Source organism: Denticeps clupeoides, chromosome 4 (assembly GCF_900700375.1).
Source record: "Denticeps clupeoides chromosome 4, fDenClu1.1, whole genome shotgun sequence".
Classification (NCBI taxonomy): Eukaryota; Metazoa; Chordata; class Actinopteri; order Clupeiformes; family Denticipitidae; genus Denticeps; species Denticeps clupeoides.
In genome coordinates this window covers 28,319,822-28,343,213 of record NC_041710.1, presented here as the reverse complement: position 1 = coordinate 28,343,213, position 23,392 = coordinate 28,319,822, and the positions used below count along the sequence as shown (strand labels likewise).

General features: G+C 44.4%; 2 protein-coding genes across 2 annotated transcripts; one reads left to right on the top strand and one right to left on the bottom strand.

Annotated features, from left to right (window-relative positions):
* Nucleotides 1-246: 246 nt before the first annotated feature.
* Nucleotides 247-8,420, top strand: adra1d (adrenoceptor alpha 1D). Its single transcript, XM_028977098.1, has 2 exons — nucleotides 247-1,660; nucleotides 6,984-8,420. The coding sequence occupies exons 1-2, from the start codon at nucleotides 718-720 to the stop codon at nucleotides 7,532-7,534; spliced, it is 1,494 nt and encodes a 497-aa protein (XP_028832931.1). The 5' UTR covers nucleotides 247-717; the 3' UTR covers nucleotides 7,535-8,420.
* A 6,573-nt stretch (nucleotides 8,421-14,993) lies between these two features.
* LOC114787890 (5-hydroxytryptamine receptor 4) lies at nucleotides 14,994-20,765 on the bottom strand. Its single transcript, XM_074933619.1, has 2 exons — nucleotides 20,683-20,765; nucleotides 14,994-16,080 (listed from the first exon to the last, which is right to left on the bottom strand). Exon 2 carries the CDS (start codon nucleotides 16,065-16,067, stop codon nucleotides 14,994-14,996), a length of 1,074 nt encoding a protein of 357 aa, XP_074789720.1. The 5' UTR covers nucleotides 16,068-16,080; nucleotides 20,683-20,765.
* Between the last annotated feature and the right edge of the window lie 2,627 nt (nucleotides 20,766-23,392).

The window sequence follows — 23,392 nt, the reverse complement described above, 5'->3', positions numbered from 1 at the left end:
TAAGACACTCGCCTGTGAACCAGAAGACCCAGGTTCAAATCCCACTTACACCCATTGTGTCCCTGAGCAAGACACTTAACCCTAAGTTGCTCTGGGGGGACTGTCCCCTGTAACTACTGATTGTAAGTCGCTCTGGATAAGGGCATCTGATAAATGCTGTAAATGTAATAATATAATTAATTTTTAACTCTGGTCTTGCTGGTTATCATATAATTAAGCTTGAGATTAATTTAAGAGTCATTCAAGACTCAAGAGTCAAATGAAATGGACAATTTAGAGGTAAGGCTCAGCGGTAAGCCTTGTGTAGTCGGATAACCGAGAGCTACAGAGGGAATATTGCGCCACCCAGTGGACGCGCGGAGGACGACCGCGGTCGTGACGCTTGACTCCGCGGAGGCGGAGACCTCCCTCCCCTCCGTCACCGGGTCCATCCCGAGCTTCCTCCGGATCACTTCAGACCCGACCAGTTCCCAGTTCCCAGACGGCACCGGGACGCGACCTGGTCCATGTTGACGGGTGAACTTTTAAAAAAACATTTTTTTTATTCCAGTCGTGGTTTATCTGGACTTCTGCACATTTTCTCTCTCTTCTTTTACGCGCTGGGGAAACTGTGGCAACGCGTCAGGTGCGTAAAGATGAAGAGAACTTACTCGTTCCGGAACGTTTACCATCCGACCGGATCCGACCTGTGAAAGTTTTCTTTATGGAGTTTCAAACATGACCCACTGCAACTCGAGGAACGACAGCAGTGATGGGATTTACAGCGCAGAAGCCGAAAACGCGTCCGTCCTGGACCACGTCATCTCCAACCTCAGCCACAGCACCTGCAGGAACATCACCCTGGACTCCCAGATCATCGGGGTCGGGGTCTTCCTCTCCGTCTTCATTCTGGTGGCCATCGTGGGGAACATCCTGGTCATCCTGTCCGTCCTGTGCAACAGGCACCTGCAGACGGTCACCAACTTCTTCATCGTGAACTTGGCCATCGCGGACCTGCTGCTCAGCATCATCGTGCTGCCGTTCTCCGCGTCCCTGGAGGTGCTGGGATGCTGGGTGTTCGGCCGGGTCTTCTGCAACATCTGGGCAGCGGTGGACGTGCTGTGCTGCACCGCGTCCATCATGAGCCTCTGCATCATCTCCATAGACCGCTACATCGGGGTCAAGTACTGTCTGAAGTACCCCACCATCATGACCGAGAAGAAGGCCGGGGTGATCCTGGTGGTTGTCTGGTTGTCCTCCATGGTCATCTCCATCGGACCCCTGCTGGGCTGGAAGGAGCCGCCGCCGTCGGACGAGAGCATCTGCCGCATCACCGAGGAGCCGGGCTACGCGCTCTTCTCCTCGCTCTTCTCCTTCTACCTCCCGCTCATGGTCATCCTGGTCATGTATTTCCGGGTGTACGTGGTGGCCCGCCGGACGACCCGGAGCCTGGAGGCGGGCGTGAAGCTGGAGAGGAACGAGTCGGTGGAGGTGGTGCTGCGCATCCACTGCCGGAGCGCGCCGGAGGACGCGGGGGCGAGCTCCAGGAACCCGTTCCGCAGCTCGCTCTCCGTGCGCCTCATGAAGTTCTCCAGGGAGAAGAAGGCTGCCAAGACTCTGGCCATCGTCGTCGGGATGTTCATCTTGTGTTGGCTCCCGTTTTTCTTCGTGTTGCCCCTCGGTAAGACGTGCTGAATTATTACTGAAGCTGTTACGCACTGCGTAATTCCAGCCTCTATTTCCCCACAACAGACCCGACAAAGATGGGGGGGGGGGGGGTCTTGATCTATAAATTCCATGTTCAGTATGCAAAGAAATTCTAATATTGTAGGTATGTCTTTCGTCTTAAGAATGATTAGATTCTTAAGCAGCTTCCAAGTACAGAAAGTGCGATGCCACCCCCGCCCCTCCGTTAGTTCAGTAATGTCCTGCGGAAAGGACAGCTTGTGTCTCCCCCAGTAATTCCTCCCACCAAGGGCCCCAGCATTGCAGATGTGTGGAGGTGCAGCACACATGATGCGCAGTTGATGCCACGATCGTCATGATCCTAATGACCCTAAAGGGTCCTAATGAAGTAGAATTTATCACTTCATTGGATTGGTAACTTGAAAGCACATTGTAAGTCGCTCTGGATAAGGGCGTCTGCCAAATGCCGTAAACGTAAATGTCAAGACGCTGCGTCTGTCTGTCTGTCATGGATACATATCACTATATATATATATATATATACACCAAATTTAATATCAACTCTGCTTTTCCATCATGAACACAAACTCACCACGCGGCTCCATTTTAATTAACGCTGACACCGTGCACACAGTGAAATGTGTCCTCTGCCTTTAACCATCACCCTTGGTGAGCAGTGGGCAGCCATGACAGGCGCCCGGGGACCAGTGTGTGGGGACGGTGCTTTGCTCAGTGGCACCTCGGCGGATCGGGATTCGATCCGCCAACCTTCTGCTTCCTTAACCGCTAGGCCACCACTGGCCCTTAAATTTCAGCAATTTGAATGGGTCCCTCGTCGTAGGGGAGAAAAGTAGCTGCGGCATGTCTGATGTGTCCAGACAGGACACATTTCTGTTTGACGTCTGTAGGATGTGGTCCAGGACTCTCTGTGCTGGGACTGAAGACCTTTACCACCAGCATGGCGATGACGAGCTTGCTGACAGGCCTAACTGGAGACAGCTTTGGGAATTTCACTTCCCGTTCTGCAGCAAGTCGCTGTTATGTCGCATCATGTCTCACGCGCGTCTCATCGGAAATTCGAACGACAAATGGCTTCGGACCAATCGGAATTTTCTACATTGATCTGGTTCACATAAAGGCCAAACGTATCTGCCGCAGAGCACTGGAAGGGAAATGGTTTCATGAAGGAAGCGTACACGCGCACACGTGGGGAGTACTGATAGGATCTCCTGGCGGCGGTGGGCCAGCTTTCCTCAGAAGACCCCCTGACCCCGAACACACAATGCTCCACTGCAATAATTAGCTCTGTAATTGAGCCCGGTTAAAGTGGGGTGGTTCCCTAATTCTGCCTCTTCCTTTTCTGCCCTCAACTGCCACAGCGGCACAAGATGGCTCCGGTCCACACGTACGGTGAGATCGCTCCTTCTCCCGCTCCATCTGGCTTCCCCTCCCCTCTCCTACTCTCTCTAAGTGACAAAGTCTTGATTAGGAAGGAAGCTCTAATATAATCAGCGCCGGGCCGAAGCTCCGCTCAGCACGGCACGGCGGGCTTGGAAAGCGGCATCGGCGGCCAAAACCCGACACTTTTCCCCGCGCGGCTCGGCATTCCCGATAACGGACTATATTAACCGCGACGGGTCCTCAGGTGCCCCCCCCCCCCTCCATTCGCCCCCACACCCGTCTGTTCAAGGCAGTTTCACTTAGGAGCCTTGAGGAAGGAGATGGGTCTTTGGAAGCCTCTGGCTGATGCTGAAGGCCTTTCAGGCAGCGGAGCAGCGTTTCGCCGGGCGGCACGTGATTGACATTACTCAGTTCTGAGCACCTCTCGCCGAACCTTTTTTCCTGAAGGTTTGATCGGTGCACGTAGGTGGAACACAGAAGGCATTATGGGTCAAACCTGGGAGTTTAAGGAAACCGTGTAGAGGAGTGTAAAATGAGTGTAAATATGGCTCAGGTGTGTTTTTTTTTTTTTTATTGGCCGTGTGTTTTGTGAGCTGGACGTCTTCCCTCAAGTCTCTTCTGGTTGCGTCGCTGCACAGAAATGCAAATGCTGAGCCTGCACCCAGATTTTGGACGATCTGGCCAGGGAGGGGTACGAGACAAAAACGATCCCCGGCCATGATGCCTGTAGGGACTCGCTGTTGCAAAAGACAAATTAAAAATAACAAACGAGCAAGACGACTGGCCCGTAACCGTATCCTCCGTCATGGTTGATTTTGCTTAACAGGAAGTCCTCGTCTTTAACTTTCAAATGAATATTGTGCCAACCCTGTTACATTCCAAATGCTGAGAGTGCTCGCCAGTGGCAGAACCAACGAAAGTGGACACAGCGATACCTCGAAAGCCTGACTAATGCACATGCTTTCCCATGCCATCTTCTCCGTGGCACCAGTGAGAGGATCATGCGGCCAAAGGAAACAGTCAAGTCGGGAGGAAATCAGGCGAACGTTGTTTCAAGGGGCTTTTTCGGTTTTTCCTAGATTGTGGAGATACTCTCGGCGAACAAGCGGCCGCCATAATACGAGATTAGGAAACACATAAAACTTGCGGTGGCGTTGACTCAACGATTTGCTTTGACTGCGTGGCTATAAATAAAGATGATTGATTTGAATTCATAAAAGAATAGATTGGTCCACTTCGACCCGGTCGAGAAGTAGCCGCGAATCATTTATACGGCACGTGAGTGCGCGTGATGACAGTCTGTCGCAATGTCTTGACACCTCCTTTTAGCACGATGGCCTTCTCGATGACCCACCCGATTGCTTCAGATGGAGAAGGTTCCATGACAGCTGGAAAAGACGAGAAAGAATAAAAATAAAGAACGTTGCTGAGGGTTTTTTTGTTGTTGTATGGACTGTCGTGTGCGTGTTTGATCTGCGTGTGTGACCTCAGCTTCAACAAATTCCAGATACTTGTGGAAGCAATTGATCCGTTGCTATAAAAATCCAGACAGAATGCACCCTGCTCCCGGACAGGGCCGAACAGAAGCTGGTAAGCCGGGGGGGAATCTGACAGCTCGCGTTCAATGAGCACAAAGCCACAGGATCAAACACCTCCGGAGAGACGTGCCAGAAAAGCCTATCATGCTAACAGAGGGGCACGGCTCTAGTGGTCAACTGAACCCAGTGAAATGAGCAGCCGGGACGGTTCTGCGGGAGGCTGAGAAATAACGCATGTGGGGGATAGGAAATCACAATTCCAGCGTTTCTGTGCCATCGGTTATGAATGAATGTACCTTTTGCATCTCAACTATAAGGCTTGATTGTGTTGCTGCAAATAATTCTTCTTTTATTTCTTGGTCTATATCATTAGCAGTTATAAAACCCACTGATGGAATGTTATGTAGTACACACGAATATCGGCAAATGTAGAACTGCAGGAGAAGTGGGTTCTCTACGTTTACGGGCCCCCGTGGCGAAAGCAGAGTGGGACATGACCCTCTGCGGGGGTGCGTGCCTCGTTTGCCGTCTCTTTTCTTTTTTTGCCTGGACCGTATGTGAAGGGCGACCCGTCCCTGTTGCTGAAGCTATTGTAAAATGCACAAACGTAGTCGGTTTGTTATCTTGCTGGCCATTTTGTTAAGAACTGTAACATTATACATTATACTAAATTGGGCACATTTAGTTCAAGCTGTCTTCTTTAATTTGAAAGTTTTATGCGCCCCAAAGCATTTAAAACTTTCAACGACCTTTTAAAATATAGTAACTGCTGATTAAGTACGCAGCACAGGCACATTAAACCCCATTACATTCAGTCCCTTTTCATTCATAAAGAGTCATGGTTGGAGACGGAGCTTCAGGGACTCATCGGTCTACGTCTAACTCCAAAAAAATGTAGTATAATCAACCTGTCTCTGCCATACGTGGCACAAAACATTCCCCTTCTCTCAGCAGTGGCTTTAACCATCTATCTATAAATTGGGGTTCGTTTGAGTGTACGAGCAGGAGGCTGCATGTCGTGGATTCTTCGCTCATTCTCTACATACGCGCTGCAGCGCTAAGGTTAGGAAAAGGACATTCCTCAAACAGTGCTTAAAGACGAAAGTTTCAAGATTAAAATAGGTGCAACTCTCCTTAAATGGCTCAGTTTAAATAGGCTAGTTTGTGAAATAAATCTATTCACTGGAGTACTTAATTATTTGTTAAAAGATTTGTTCAGCAGTATTGTTGAAGATACTACACTGTACATTTACACTGTACAGGGCATTTACATTTATTAAGCCATTGAGATAACATGCATTACTGTTTTTTTCTTTTCTTGAGGTGCTAAATTGTGTAGTCACACCTTTTCACCGCTCTTGGCAGCGTTCTGATCATAACCTTCAATGACTGGCCCTTGTTGAAGAAATGGGTCCCAGGGTGGCTTAGACATCAGATCATCACAAAGATTACATAAAAAAAAAACAAAAAACACAACATCCGGTCTGGAGCTTCTCAGCTCCCATAAACACAACAATTATAGCTGAGCTTTCCTTTCTGAGGAGAAGTCCTCCAATTACACCCAATTACTGCCCACTGGCTGAGAGGGGAGCATTCCGGCCCTGGAGCTGTTCATTAGGCCTCCTCTGATGCCTCCCCCATCCCAAGGCCCCCTCGTCAGCTCAAAGCGTCCCCTCGTCCCACTATTTTTAGCGGCTGGGCTGATAGTGGTGACTCTGACCGCGTGTTACGCTGTCTGCCGGACATGACAGCTGTTTCATGTGTGAGATAGCATCATGCCAGCATGGGGAGGGTACATGTTGGCAGAGATGAGAAAGATGCTACAAACCCAGTGATATGCTCTGTGTGTGTGTGTGTGTGTGTGTTTGAAGAGGCCATAGGGGTGACTTCCATCGACCTCAGCAGTGCCCTGTGCATTCCTCTTCCCTGAAAGCAGAATTCCTTCATAGCTTTATCATTTGTTTATTTTCTCCTTCACTTTTCTCCAAAACTAGGCAATAACACGGGTTTCAAGAACCTCGAGAACAGTGATTGTGTGTTTAATGACTTTCCAAAAAACTTTGTGTGCGTTATGCAATAGGCTGGTGTGCCTCCCAGAGAAAATGTCACAGAACAATAATAATTATTATAATGCAAAACAGGAACTTTTCCCAAACAGTACAAATGGCCCAATTAAATTAGTTTAACTGCTCATAATTAGTCCATTGACATCTAATGTATGCCATGTGTTCTTTAGTGCAATTTGGCATGGGTTTGAAGTCAAGTGCACAGTATAAAGATTTCATCGCTGCAATTGGCAATTTGACTGAACATATACTATTAATCATAGCTGAAATGGACCGAATTTAAAGAAAATAACCACCCTCTGTTCCATTGCAGGGTCCTTTTTCCCCACCCTCAAGCCCTCTGACATGGTGTTTAAGGTGATCTTCTGGCTCGGCTACTTCAACAGTTGCATCAACCCGATTATTTACCCCTGCTCCAGCAAAGAGTTCCAGCGTGCGTTCACCCGTCTCCTCCGCTGCCAGTGCCAGCGCCGGCGAAGGGTGCTGCGCCGCTTCTACGACCAGCGGTGGCGCACAGCGGTGAAGGGCCCATGCCGGGATGCTTGCGCGGACTGCCGGCCCAGCATCTCCATCCACGAGTCCTGCAGCAGCTCCATTTTCTCCTACCGCAGCAAAGGGCGCTCCCTCAGCCTGAAGGGGTGGAGCTTCATTCCCCCGCTGCAGAAGTCCAGCTTTCAGCTGAAGGAGAAGATGAACAACCTCTCCAACAAGATCAAGGGCGTCCCGGGGAAGGGTCCCACGCCAGCGCTGGGCAGGACTGAGATTGACACCGTCTCCATGGGGATATACGAATGTACTGAGCAGAGCAGCTATCAGATATACGACCTCCCAGACTGCTACGGCCTGAAGGAAACGGATATTTAGAACAATGGAGGTCACCCTGGGTCTTTTATCTCCAGTGCTGCACCTTTTGACAAGCAAGACTTTTCTACAGAGGAGGACACTTGATTTTTTTTATTTTTTTTTATTATGCCTTCATCTTAAAAGCGACCAGTGGGATGGAAACACAAATCAACTGTAAAATTGCTGAATGTAATGACAGTGATGATTTTTTTTTTTACACAAATACAACTGATTAAATTAACAGGTAATTACTGACATTTTAACGCGTGAGCCAAAGGACAGTGAATGTATCGAAATAGGTTGCCGGGAAAAGACAGGGACCCATGGTCTGTTTTTACTGATGCCTTTAAGGGCGCTTACCCCCGACAACACTGAAACCAGCAAGATGACACGGAACAGCACTGTGTGCAGACACGTTTTCAGGCCGCTAGGATTTGGCACTAGCAAATCCACGTGACCAGACATAATGAGAATAGTGTTAAACCCTGTCTCATTACGATAAGGCCAAGTATGAAACTCAGATTTGTGCGGGTTCTTAAAATGTTCGAATATCCGCAGAACATAATTAAACCAGTTTGGAGGAAACTGGGTTTTAGCTGAAAAATGTCCATGTTTCAGATGCCAGCGTAGGGAGAGTGAAAGGCATTTCTTTTCACATCACTGAATACGTTGAATTAAAAGTGAGTTATTAATGTTGCTACAGGATTGCCTTTGTCTGTATTTGCTGTTGTGATGATGTTTTAAATTGTCATATATGGAGCAAAATAAATGAAAGACGCATTTTCATGTCCTCACTTCACTCAAATACCTGCCATACCCAGCAGAGGTCAGTAGCATAACTGTGCGGCAGGAATAATACTTATAATTTAATAATATGTATGATTTGTGTGTTTATGACCTCAGCATTGACCCACATCAATTAAAAGTTGAAAATTCAATGAGCTGGAACTTGCCTGAACCTTTTTCTAAAGGTGGTCCTGGTGGTGGTGGAGCCTGTTTTTTTTTTTTGCAAATATGCATTTGGTTTAGCCTGGTACTGACAAACATATCATGGAGGAGAATTCGTACCCCCTTCCCAGGTGCTGTACATGGCTGTCCGGCACTCCTACAAGGAATGGGTTAAATGCAGGACATGCTGCATTTCACAGCTCTCAAGTAATTACTGTAATAATGACAAATAATTACATTCACAGAGTATAACCAGAGGGATAATGGCTGAGAGTCACAATCTGAGAATATTATGAATCATGAGTCGCCCCCTCCTAAAATTCTACCAGGGCATAATACAAACAATTTCGATAATTTTATACTTTACATTTTTTAACCAGTTTTTAAACCAAGTACTTTCCTCCACCAATGACAACAGCAATGATATGATTGAGTGATGAATTATGACTCAGATGATGTATGATGAAAAATTAATCAGAGAGTCCAAGAAGTGGGCCGTAAGTGGTCTGCGTTTGAAGGCATTTATGTCACAACCGGTCCTCAGATGTATGCTCCAAAAGATCCAGAACTCGAAATGAGACCTACCTGATACATGCTAACTGAGTCACATAAATTGTTGATGTGATGGAATCCAGTACAGGATTCAGCCGACAGAACGCCATATGAAACTCAACACAACATATATAAGCAAATATTGTAAAATGATACACTTGGGCAAGAACATTTGGATGAGGCACTGTGAAAAATTAGGGACTTTATAGGGTTACCAATTCACCTCGTCATCATATCTGTGGACCGTGAAAGGAAACAGAAACACAAAGTTACCCCAGAGAGCTGCTAGACTGGGAATTAAACCCAGGCCTTGTTATTTTCCTGTTTAAAACGCAGTACACAAATATGGAACCACTTTAATATTCATTCCCTATGCATGTTCTTAAGTTTGTGTGGGTTCTCTGTTGCGGTCTTGTTTTCACCTCCAATTCCCATCCCTCAGCATTTTTATAGATTTTCAGCATATATCAAAATTCTCATCATACTTCTTATTTGGTCAATGTGTTTATATGATGTTAGAGAAAATTGAATGATTGTGTTGCTCTGACTATCACACCAAACAGTCCAACAGAAATGGTAAAAAAAACGAACTTCTCAAAGTTGGATTAACACGCCCAGATAATGCAACTGCTGCTCCAGCATGTGAAACTTCACTAGGTGCTCTGTTCATGCTCCAGATTCCCCCTCAATGAAGTTCAAGCATTAGATTTCAGAAAACTTTGCAACCATGAACGACAATGTACATCTGTTTTTCAAAATTTTAGTGGTTCATTTTGGTCTGTAATGTGGTCTCAATAATACAAGCAAGACAAACATCAGTCAATTAATACATTGAATGCCCCCCTCTCAAGCTTTAACTATGTCTGTGTATCGTGCATAAAATGTGCATGGAAAAGCACAGGCTGATGCAGCCACAGGACTGGATGCTGCATTTGCACAGTCTAGGCCCACAGAAAATCAAAGAGCCTTGCATAGCTATTTAGTTATTCACATTGCTTTTTGATATACTGAACATGTTTCCTGACTCCAATTTCCTGCTGCATTGGGGACCTTAATGTTTGAGTTTATTTTTTAGCACTTATTACAGTAAACTAGCCAGGCCAGCCTGGACGCTCTGGTTTGTTTCACTCTCAAGGCTGCAAAAACATGCCTGACATTTTCATCTAAGAAGCTTGCACAGCTTTTTGTTGAGCTAATTTTTCAGTTTTGCCATGCTGTGTGAACATGCATAATGACCCACATAAGTGAGTCGGATGAGTCAGAAACACATATGTTTCGTCTGTACGCGAAGACGTCCTGATGAGCTCGCGTCCAAAATCGGGTGGGATGTCAGAACATGCACTTTCATCTGTGGCCGGGGTCAGTGGAACATGCTGAAAAACCAAGAAGATCTTGTAACCATAAGGTATTTTGTAGTTTAGGTGTCTACTAACAAGTGAAGATTTTTAGTTTGCGACTCAGAACCCAGGATTCAAACACACTTTCCAAAAACCACTGGTAGATCTTTTGAATCATCTTTAGACACCCTTGAATTTTGTATCAAAGGTTTTTGTACCAATACCACAGGTAAGGCCAGGGAACGTATGTTGTGGTTGGAAAGCCTTCATTTCCAATCATGAATTTCCCCTCATTTAACATACCTGATTTTGGGCCTGAACATTATGAACATCTTTATTTAATTTTCTTTTTTTTTTTTTGTAAATCCTGAATATGCCTTTGATCCTACTCTAGCGAACAAAACCCATGCAGAGCGTGTAACACCTCTAGGACGTTTCCTCTGGATCGTCTGTTTAAAAATGCAGTATCTATTAATCTATATATTTAGGAATAACCTCCATGCATGTGACCTTCCACAAACATTAAATTCTTGAACAGTAAATGGATTCAAAGACAATAACATTTACATTTAGGGCATTTATCAGACGCTCTTATCCAGAGCAACTTACAATCAGTAGTTACAGGGACAGTCCCCCTGGAGCAACTTAGGGTTAAGTGTCTTGCTCAGGGACACAATGGTAGTAAGTGGGATTTGAACCTGTGACTCTGTAGTCTTCTGGTTCATAGGCAAGTGTGTTACCCACTAGGCTACTACCATCCCAAAGACTAAACCTGTGTGCTCTCAGTTGCTCTCCCAAGTTGTGTCTTCTTCTCTCACCAAACTCTTCTTCCATATTTCCCTCACTCTCATCATGTTTGTCTCACGACCCCGACCATCTCTTTTGCTAACCCTGTATTTTTATTTCGGTGTCCCCTCCTTCCTGTTTTGTTATATCACCCTGTCTTGCTCGTTCATTAAGGCTGGGCCAGCCAGTGCTTGACCCTGTCTATCCAGCATAATACTGAAGACATTTCAGAAGAATGATGTTATCCTAATACAACTGCATGCAACACTCTATTTTTACACAGCTGATATTTCCAGAGGATCAACATGCACAGAGGATTACAAACGTCACTTTATTTCCCATTAACCTATGTGATAGCATGCAGGATCATATTTACAGCACAGATCTTACGATATGATGCCCTACAGCTTATCCAAAGGGAATTATGAAGTAACATATTTTTATTCAATGTGTCACCATTAACTGAACCAATCTTACAACACTTTCACTTGTGAGAAAACATGAAGCAAAGCTTGCTGAGATGATATTAGGACGTATTTATTTTATTTTAACATAAGCATTATTTGTAAATGCCATTCCATGCACTCAGTGCTTTTTCAACTAACATATAAAAAATATACATATTCCAAACGTATGTCTTCACTGTTTTCTCAATATATCATGTAAAAAACAATCCCAAAATCTGAAAAGCCATAGAGAAGAGATACCGTTCATTTTTCTGTTCGGACAAGCTATGTTTCTATTTAAAATGTCATTAGGGCAGTTTGTTGACATTTTAAGCCATAAAAAGAAATTGAAAACTATTAGAAATAGATTACAGTTTTTCTCGATTGCTTAAACACATTTCTTGAAACTATTCCTTGTATTCTCAAAACAGTAAACACAAATCCATAACGTCTCACCCAATTTCCCAAACATCATATTTTCAGGTCAGAATGAAGCTCTACACTCAAAACCATTCACTCTTGCAGAAAAACCAAACTTTGCCCACAGACATCACACACAAGGTCTCAAAAACACACACACTACAACATAGTCTTACACATTGGTGCAATAAATTAAAAACAATATTTCCAAAACTGGCAAGTTATGTTGCTTGTGGTTCTTCCCCTCAAAAACCTTTTCACATGATGAACACAAAAGACACAACCAATGTATACATAGTGGAACATTTTTATTATTTGTACAGTACAACACACAACAAAAACATTATTCCACCTCAGCATCCTGTCTTTGGTCTGGGTCAGGCCAGAGAATCTCATCCACATCACAGGCTATATTGGCCCTAGCCAGGCAGTGGGGGTAAAATCCTCTTGCATGCCTGATCCACCCCTGGCATGCATCTGCTGATATGTCTAGGCAGGCTTCTTCCATGGCCTGGAGGAGGTGAACACAGACATAAGGCTCTCTGTCATACACTTTCCACCGCCATGCCGAAAATAACTCCTCTATCGGGTTTAGAAAGGGAGAGTATGGAGGCAGAAAGATGTTAGAAAACCTTGGGTTATTGGTAAACCAGTCATGAACCAGAGCAGCATGATGGAAGCTGACGTTATCCCAAACAACAACGTATTTAGGCTGCTCTGACTGTGCTGGTTCCCTGTAGTCCAGCTGGAACATATGTTGTCTTAAACCATCAAGAAAAGCAAGGAGAAGCATAGTGTTATAGGGTCCTAGAATGGCATGGCAGTAGAGTACCCCTCGTTGGCTGATGGTTGCGCACATAGTGACATTCCCTCCACGCTGACCAGGGACATTTACAATAGCCCGATGGCCAATTATGTTCCTCCCCCTTCTCCTCCTTTTGGTCAGGTTAAAACCTGCCTTATCCACAAAGATAATTTCATGGGGAACAGGCCGTCCTTCAATCTCAAATATTCTCTGCAAAACACATAACACAGTAGAGTAAATCGCTACCCTGAACCACAGTTCAAGAGTGCACAAATGGCAGCATAAAGTGCCATGCTGTGATGAAACAATACTTCATACAATACCAAAACTCATACCTGAACTCTGTCAGAGTTTCGTTCAAAAGGGACGCGGTATGCCTGAGTTGGTTCTTTCGGAGAAACTTGAGTTTAGTAACTCAAAAGTTACTGTACAGAGCAGTCTTACTGCAAGTACACCTACCTGTTTTACTCCCTGAAGGTTCTGATGATGGAGGCAACAGTGAAGCGACTCAAATTTGGCTGTACTCGTTGCCCAGCCTCCCTCATAGTCATACCATGGACAAGGACATGGTCAACTGAAGTGGCTCAAATTTCAACCGAGACCGCTTGTCTTCTTGCCCTTGCTCTTCCCCTTCCTTGTCGCAGTTGTCCTCCTCCTCCTCCCTGGTGTCCTAGACCTCCTTCTCCTCCTCCTCCTCCTCTCCCTCTTCCTTCACCACGTCCTCCTCCTCTCACTCTTCCTCTTCCTCCACCACGTCCTCCTCCTCGACCTCCTCCTCCTCCACCTCCCTGATGTCCTAGACCTCCTTCTGCTCCTCTTCCTCCTCCTCGACCTCCCCCTTCACCACGTCCTCCTCCTCGACCTCCTCCTTTGCATCTCTTTGGATCCATTGTTTCAAACCTGAATGAGCTGACTTTGGCCCTTTTATCTACCCATCAAAGTTTCTGATTGGTGTGTGATAAATTTTGACTCCTAGTGTTTCCACTTGGTTAACTGTGTGCTAATTGAGCTCAAGCTGTGCTGATTTAAGTTAACATTATTGAATGCTAGTGCTTTCCAAATGACCACATGGTGTAAGCACTGAAAAATGTAGGGATTTGTGTGTAAAGTTTTGCAGTAACAGTTCACCAAATCTGACTCATGTGTTAAAGCAGGGGAATAGTGTTTATAGTCCAGGGAAATGGGTGTAATTTTTTAAAAATAGCATTGTGGTTTTGAAATTTTAGTTCAAAAGATTGGTTATAGTGTTTTAGCAATCGAGAAAAACTGTAATTACATATTTAGTTGTTTAGTTGTACTCATTTGATTAAAAGGCTCCAGATTCAGGGAATGACCCATTTGCTTTGTATATTATGTTAGCTACAAAATCACAGTACTGCTGACAGTTGCTGACACTTTTTACAGGCTAATACACAAAACAAAGCAGCCACTAGCAATTTCTAATATACAGTACATAAAGTCAAAGGCACATCATAAACAAACATTTTCATAAATACAGTACTGTACTGCCTTGGGCACCATTTCAAGCCAATGAAATCAAAACCGCTCTTTATCTAAGATGTGAGCAATAAAAATAAATAAAAACATCAAACATTGATCAAATACTGATTTACCTAAACATTTCGTTGAAGAATTACCTCATTTTCAGTTAACAATGTCATAATTAGTTTCACAATTTCCGAGAACATATACACTGTACTGCATGCTTTGTAGTGTAGTTTTAAATGTAATAGGATACCAAAGGTGCTACTCTAGTAATAGAAATACAGGCATGATCAGTAAACACAGAAGAATTGGCAACAGACATCAATAAAATGCCAATTTGCCATCTGATGTTCACGTCAAACAGCGCCATCAGGACTTGAAGAGAATGCCACACTACAATACCACACCCCTACAATGCCCAAATTTTGGGCAGTGGTGGCTATGCGGTAAAGGAAGTGGCTCTGTAATCAGAAGTTTGCCGGTTCGAATCCTGATCTACCGAGGTGCCACCGAGCAAAGCATCGTCCCCACACACTGCTCCCCAGGTGCCTGTCATGGATGCCTGCCAACGGTGGGTGGTTAAAAGCAGAGGACACATGGATGCCAGCACACTGATAATGTGTCACAAATGGAAACCATCAGTACCATCAGCTTATGACCAAACATGGTTAAGTGGCACTGTGGCAAAGAGAAACAAAGACCTACAGGTTCTCTGTACGTTCGTTCACGTCCCTTTTGGATTGAGAGAGGTCCATTCCAGGTGTAGAGCCAGGCAGGCATATCCTACAGCCCATGATGAAGAAGAAGGCCCTACGGAAGGACCTGTTGAAGAAACCATACAGAAAGGGGTTGAGGGATGAGTTCACGTAACCCAGCCACAAAAACACTTCCCAGACCACGCCAGCTGTCCCATAGTTGATGAATGGGTCCACAATGTTGACAGTGAAGAAGGGCAGCCAAAAGAGCAGGAAGACACCCATGATGATCCCCAGAGTCTTTGCAGCCTTCTTCTCACGTTTCAGGGCGTTGCGTTGTCGCAGTTTCTTGCTGGAGTCCTTGCTCACACCAGAAGCCATCTGGGCCTCAATGGCACTTATCTGCATGGCCTGACGCTTAGCTGCCTTGTAGATTTTCCAGTAGGCCACCAGCATGATGAGCATGGGCAGGTAGAAGGCCACCATTGAAGCCATGACTGCATAAACACGGTTGACAAGGAAGATGCACACGTTGTCGGGCATATGGACATCGACCCCGGTCTTGTGGAAGCCCAGGAGGATGGGGCCAAAGGAGATAAGCAAAGGAATGGCCCAGCAGACCACAATTAGAAGAACCACTCTGGAGTGGGACATCTTAAAGGAGTAGACCAGTGGGTTGCAGACGGCGTAGTAGCGGTCAAAGGCGATGCAGCTGAGGTGGAAGATGGAGGCAGTGCACAGCATGACATCCAGGCTGGAGTGCAGCTGGCAGAACATGGAGCTGAAGTACCAGCAGCCCTCCACCGTTCGCACCATGCTGTAGGGCATCACCAGCAGGCCCACAAGGAAGTCTGCAACAGCCAGGGACATGACAAATGTGTTTGTAGGTGACTGCAGCTGTTTGAAATAAGCAATGGCTAGAACCACCAGGAAGTTGCCAATGACTGTGCAGATGATGCCAGCGATTATAAACATGTACAGGGCAATGCGTGATCCTGGGCTTCTAAAGATGGTGCAGGAGTCCAATTCACCTCCCCGAGAAGCATTGGAACTTTCCAGCCAGATGGAGATATTTGCCATGGCTTTATCAGATCTAATGTCACAGAGAAACACAAAATAAATAGATTCATTACATTCATTACAAGGCTTTTCCCGAATTTTTACGCTTCATCCGTGTATAGTTATTGAATTTATGATGAAATAACAAAATAGACATAGTATAAAGTATGAAGTAAACACAAAACAAAATACGACTTAATATTTCAAAGTGAACTAAAAACAAATTTCTGTGACTAATTTAGAAATGTTGATGAGAATCATTTACATTTACATTTACATTTACGGCATTTGGCAGACGCCCTTATCCAGAGCGACTTACAACGTGCTTTCAAGTTACCATCGATGAAGAGATCAATTCCGGTTCACTAGGAACCCAACTATGAATACATCTATTTTATTCACTCTGTTGTAGATTCTGTACACAAGTTCGACATAAGAAAATTACAATTTAATCTAAATATTCTTTAAAGAGGAAGGTCTTGAGCTGCCGTTTGAAGGTGCTCAGTGACTGAGCTGTTCTGACCTCGAGAGGAAGTTCATTCCACCACCGAGGGGCCAAGACGGAGAAGAGTCTAGATGAATGTCTTCCTTTTACCTTCAGAGATGGAGGGACCAGGCGAGCAGTACTGGATCTCGGAGTATACGAGGTGCAGTGTGAGGTGTAATAAGGGCTGTGAGGTAGGATGGTGCTACTCCATGTTTGGCTTTGTAGGCCAGCATCAGTATTTTGAACTTGATGCGTGCAGCTACTGGGAGCCAGTGGAGGGAACGTAGCAGAGGGGTGGTATGGGAGAATTTGGGAAGGTTGAAGATTAGTCGTGCTGCTACATTCTGTATGAGTTGTAGAGGTCGGATGGTATATAGTGGTAGACCAGCTAGAAGGGAGTTGCAGTAGTCCAGTCGTGAGATTACTAAGGACTGAACCAGTAGTTGGGTGGCCTGGGTTGACAGATAAGGGCGGATTCGTCTGATATTGTAGAGAAGGAATCTACATGAGTGGGAAAGGTTGCTGATGTGAGTCGAGAAGGAGAGTTGGTTGTCTATTGTTACCCCAAGGTTGCGGGCTGTTGCAGAAGGAGAGAGCTGCGAGTTGTCTAGGTAAATAGCAAGATCCTGATGTGGAATCAGCAAGGGCATCAGCAAGGGCATGTTCTCAGGTGAGACTTTAATACTGGTGGTGGGGCAGCACATTGCATGAGGCTGATCAGGGCTAACAAGAGCAAGTGTAGATTGAATTAGTGGACCAGAGTTCAGAAAACGGGTGAACAGGTTATGTTAAATGTGCAAAGTGAAAAGAGAATAAACAGAGTTCTAATCACACTGAGCTAGAACGCTCCCCGTTGCTTAAGTGAATAAGAGAACCCCCTCATTCATTCATGATGAATGCTTCTGCTTCCTGCATGCGTCTGCACTCACAACAAACATGATGTGACAATAAAAACCAGGTAAGACTTCACTGTGTACCCTTTAAATGAAGAGCTTTATCAGTGAGGCAATGTGCTGATTTTACTGCGAGAGCGGGTCTTTCAGAGTTTATCAATCTGGCCCAAATGTCCACAATGAGAAGAGATTTTTGCAAATCTGAACAGTATAAAACAAAACAAATCACAGAAATATCTTGTAATGCCTTTCAATTTTTTTTTCATGGGGCAGTAGCCTGGACTCGGGCACTTTGGAAATCTGTCAAGCACAATAAAGAAGCAACTCTGTCTGACCTTTTGCTGCCTTTGCACGAGATTCCATCTGTTTGCCCCAGGAGACCCTTCTAGAACATTCCTATGAGTAAACTTGATGTTTACATTGTTCATGTGGAGTTCTCGTACTAGTTTGAAAAAAAAAAAACATGTTGGATCATACTGCATCTAGAAAAAAATGACAAAAGTCTCCCCTCAGAGGTGGTAGGAATTGTAGGATCAGTAACTACAAAACTCTTGTCTGATATGTAGTGTATGATCCAGAAATGTCCATTACAGCTTTCTGCATTTGTTAGTTCACTAAAAGAGAGCTTAAAGAAATAGACGATGGATGAACCCTGTTGCTATTCCACAGTGAAATAACAAATATCTGGTTTGGAAATCCTCGTCGGCTGTTATTTAATTGGCAAAATACTGTGTTGCAGATAGACTAACCAATGAATGCAACTCTGTCATGCACACTGAGCACGTTCTCTCAGAGGATCCGCTGCCAGTTACTGTCATTAAAGTCCTGCAGGGGAAGGGACAGGGGAGTTGTACGATAGGTGCCGACACAGATGAGCACCACTACTGCTACGAAGCCTGTGACAAAGAGCTGCAGAGCGAAAGCACAGAAGCATCTGGATGTATGACGATGTGATGCAAAGCGGTTTTATCTCGTTACCAACTGGCTTTTAATTAGTTCCAGTGGGAGTAGTGGGGACATTCACGGAGGAAGGCGTTCTCTGTCCCAACACAGAGCAGTCCAACAGCGGTGTTCCTCTTGTCTGCATTGGGGTAAGAGGGCAGACATTTGACCTTTGACCGCCAAAGTAATTCGAAGCACCTGGAGTCAGCAAGTGTTTTTCAGGAACACAAAGAAATTTCTGTTGCATGTCAATGTTTTCTTGTTCTGTGTAGAACGTTTTAACGCTAATGCTTTAATGAACAATACGTAAATTACAACTACAAGAACTATTGACAGTCACACCAGTTACAGTTACAGTTGCAGTCGGTTGAACTCTTTTATCAAGGGTGTATTAGTAAAGCAATTAAATACAATGACATTGAATTTCTGTGTTTTAAATTCATATTCCGTCAAATGTGTTCTCAGAAAAGAAGAATTTTGCGATATACTGAGAGCTATTAGACATGCTCAGTCTACAATATACAAAAAAATGGAAATGAATGCAAAGACAAAACATATTTTAACTAAGAATACTGATAACAAACTCAAGAGATAAAACTACCCAGAGCAGGCAATAAAAATGTCATCTTACTGCAGATGAAGAATTACATTCATACCTTTAAACATCTTCTCAGACCAGAATGAAAAACAATAATAACTGTGACCAAAATAATCGAATCAAATTCATTGCTGGTGAGACGACTGCCTTTCTCAAACAGTGGAACTGGTGCATGATGGGACTCATAGTCCAGTGAGGGAGAGTGCTGGGCCTGGCCTTGTATCGGGCCAGAACGCAGGACAAAGGTTCGTGAAGGTCACGTCTGCTCTGGGGTTGATACCGTCTGGTTGGATTGGACTGTCCATCACCCAGATATCGGTAATTGAATCCCTCCCTGCTCCGACTGGCTCTGGTTCCAGTTCACCCCACCTAACCACTCATTAGGAGCAGACATGATGAAGAGGAGTGCCGTGTTTATCCCTATTCGAATGAGGCAGGTGTGTGACTTTTCCATTCCCACATCTTTCTCAGCGTGTCTTTTAAACATTCAAATAATGCGCTCGATTTCAGCGCCCACAAAATAGCTGTGCACTCCATCAGGTAAAACAAAAACTCATTTTAAAAAATGACCGCAAGAACTGAGAAATTCATTTGTTCCCCTTATCTCAGGTTGGAAGATTCCACATTTGTCCCTTTAATCTTTCCAACCTGAGAGGAGGGGTTTCAGTCTTTTGTACCTGTTGTTCTGACATTGACCTGTTTCCATGTTCCTCTGTGATCCAGGTTATTCTGGGGCTTTGTTCTGAGCCTAGTCTGGAATGTTTCTCCTTACTCCAGGACCTGAGCATGTGGCTGAGAACAAGAGGCTCTATGTGTATAAATATTAAACAATCCTCATTTAAAGATGGTTCCTAAACTTTAATAAGACCCTCAAGCAAAGGAACAGGAAATCAATCATCTTTGGCCAAACAAAGCTAGTTTGAAATATGTTGGCTGCAGGTGGAGCACAAAGTGCACCAAACTGATTCATTGATTTAATAATTATAAACCTTTATGTAAACATGTGTCTGGATTTTTCTGAAGTGAGTGGGTCGGATTTTTATGAAGAAGGTCACTCCTGTGTTTGACCTTCAGGTTTTGTCTGGATGATTCCAGGACACTGATGTTCTTTCATTTTTAATCCAGTTCTTGGTTTCATTTACAGTGGGCTTCAGTTAGTTGTTAGGATAAAAACCTCAACATTCTGGCAGAAAAAAAGAGAACAGATTTTTCACCAGAGTATTTCTGGCCATTCATTATGAGCTCTGTCTTAACCAGAGTCCATCTCCCAGTTCAACGCGATGATGAACCATCTTCCTTTTCTTGCTTGAATTCTTCTGAGATCTTGGAAACTATATTGCTGCAACATGCCAAGAAGCTCAGGAGACTTTTAAGAGTTTTTTTCATGATAATCTTGTAACCTTTCCTAAAAATCTTCTGTAAAAATCCTATATTCAGAGAAAATTTTAATCACACTGAATAATACTGCGTGGTTTAGCTACACATTGATTAACAAGAGTGCAATTTGATTTCAATCTTTAAATTAAGAAAATCTACCAGTGGTGAATAAGCTGTGGTGACAAAAAATCACCAGAAATCTGCAGAATGTGGACATACACACCAGTGCATCTTATCACCACTTCTTTTTCTCAGCTTTGTTCATATCTAATTCTCACTTTAAAACAACATACACGTACGACATTATCACGTAGTCGTGGTCAAGAGTGATCTACTCACAAATGATGTGTCTGTAGTCCTCATATCTCCATGCCGTGCCAGAGTTCTCGTTCTCCGGGGCGTAAATCTCCTCCAGATGGAACGTTGGCTGTGGCCAGAGTACGGCGAGATGGCGTGCGTGAGCCAGTGTACATGCGAGCGCATCGAAGCTCTAATTTGCAAGCGCTACATTAATTACAGATAAACCGGCGCGCTTGGCGAAGCCACGGGTGGGTGGAGTGGCAGTTGGGCATTGTGATGCTAATGATTCGCTCTTCCTCGCTCTCATCCTCAAGTGCTGCGCTAATTTTTCTCAGTTTTTACTTCCCAAATGTTTTTTTTCAGGCAGAGCTGACGTGATTAATGCACTTTGTGTTTGATTTAATGTTTATGATTAGTATGACAAGCAGAAGAACTTTCCTCTTATCCATGTTCCATTATTTGCTTCCCAACCGATGTTTAATGAACATTAATGTAAGTCTGCGATTTGTCGGGTTACCATTTGCGTTTGATAATTAATGAACTTAATCTGGTTCATCCGGCATCTATAAACAATGCTGCTAACCCAAAAGATGGCACCGGCAACGTATGCCGCTGAACTGCAGCGACATTCCAACCCAAACTCTGCCAAGTGCCCGGAGCGGAGATTACACACTTTGTTCTAAGCTGAGTGACTCCATGCCGTTGCTTTATCTCCCTCTGCCAGAGAAGAGCCGACCCCTCGAGTGGCGGAGGGTGTGTTTTGATGAGGCACGGTGAATTTTACATGAAGGCGTACATGAAAGGGACATTCGTTCCTTTTTTTTCATGATCAGTCATTCATATGTGTAATGTAAGTGCTGTCACCATGGAAAGGGGACACATCTGCGCTTTTGAAAAGCAGGGGAAGAGATGGAATGGCAGCAACCTGGTAAAGTTATGAAAATGCATGGCTTAATTAAGCATATGATAAAATATAAAAACTGTCACTTGAGGTAATGTTAGTGTATAATATGCATGGGTGGATAGGATTCTTTTTAACCAAAAAGATTTTTTCATCATGAAATTATGTGAAATTATCCAGTCCAACAAAAAACGCTAAAACCTTTAACTGATTTCTGCCTTATTACCAAAATTGCTTTTCAGCAATGTTCCTTTTCATGTTTTGAAGGTGACCCCTAATTGTTGCATTAATATCATTGCTCGGTTTGATTTCTGGAGATGGAATCTAGGTTTTTAATCAACCCACAATCACAAGCCTTTACTATGGGCTCTGTGCTTTCTCTAGCCAATCAAAATGGACTACAAATAAATATTCAGACATAAAGGCAATCCAAAAAAAAAAGGAAAAAGACTCCACCAGACTACAGCATAGGCAGCTGGCTAAACTGACAGTGAAGAAGATGGTCCAGTCTTGAGGCAGTCCCATGAAAATGCAGCATGCTTGGAGGTTTTAAAGGGCCATGTGCAGATGAGAAGGGGAAAATGGCCATTTAAGTAGCCTCATCAGTGGCTTTTATGATCAAACAGAATCACCCATCTGGGGGTTTCAAGGTGGAGAAATGGGTTCCGGCAGCGATGGCTGCAAAGTGCAACCAGCTCTTAGGCTCCTGCTGCTTCCGGAATGATGGGTAAAGGTAATGGGCTTCATAACTTTGACGTTCTTTTGCATTACTTTTACAACCACACATCTACTTATATGCCACAACATTAAAACTACAAAATGTCATTGATTATATCATGTCACTATGCAACAGGCTGATGTCATGAAAACAATCTTGTAATGAATTATAAGAAGCCAAAGGAAGTAATTTCAGGAAAGGGAGTCATGGTGTCCACTAACCCATCAGCATCGGAGAAGGGATGGTAGAGGTAGTCTAGAGCTTCATATTCCTAGGTGTTCACATCAGCCAGGACCTGTCATGGACCATCAACATGGCACTGACTTCTATAGGTGCACTATAGAGGCCATGACATCATCACATACTGCATAACAGCAAGGAACTCTAACTGTACCTCAGAGAACAGGAAGACCCTCAATGCATCATTTGGACCCAGCTCTGGAGGAGATCCATCACACCCGGTCCAGACGCAAAGTGAAGAACATAATCAGTGAAGAGCCACACCCTGCACACACACTCTTGACCCTGCTGCCGTCTGGCAAGTGCTACAGTACTCTGTTCGCACGCACATCTCAAACTGCTAAATTCCCAGCACACATTCACCTCCTAATGAACATCATGCTGATTTGTTAATTTGCTCCAAACATGATCTCGCTGTACTTATAGTATTGTGACAATAAAGTTATCTGTTAAAAAAAGGGACAGGAATAACGCTGACAAATGACAAATTGAATACTGATGTTGCGAAGGTGTTACCTTCACATACCAAAAGCCAGCAGAGATGCCTCAGAGAAACATTACAGCCATTAAACTCACTGACCGGTCAAAGGGTGGAGAAGGGCAGCACGGCCTGTAGGGATTTACACGTCATCTGTCTCGTTAAACGGTCAGAGAGGTGATGAATATCTTGCCTGCCTATCTAAGAGTTTGGCCAGACATCTAGTCTTGCCACAAGCTGGACCACAAAACATTATATAATGATGCATGACTGGTCACTTTGGCAGGGCACCAGGAGGTCAGGTGATTGTTTGGGATGTCCATTATCAGACGGCATGTTTTTCCTCAGCGCTCGCTGTAAACATGACCAGTATGCCACTTGCGAATTAAAGAGCCGGTTGTCAAGTGAAGCC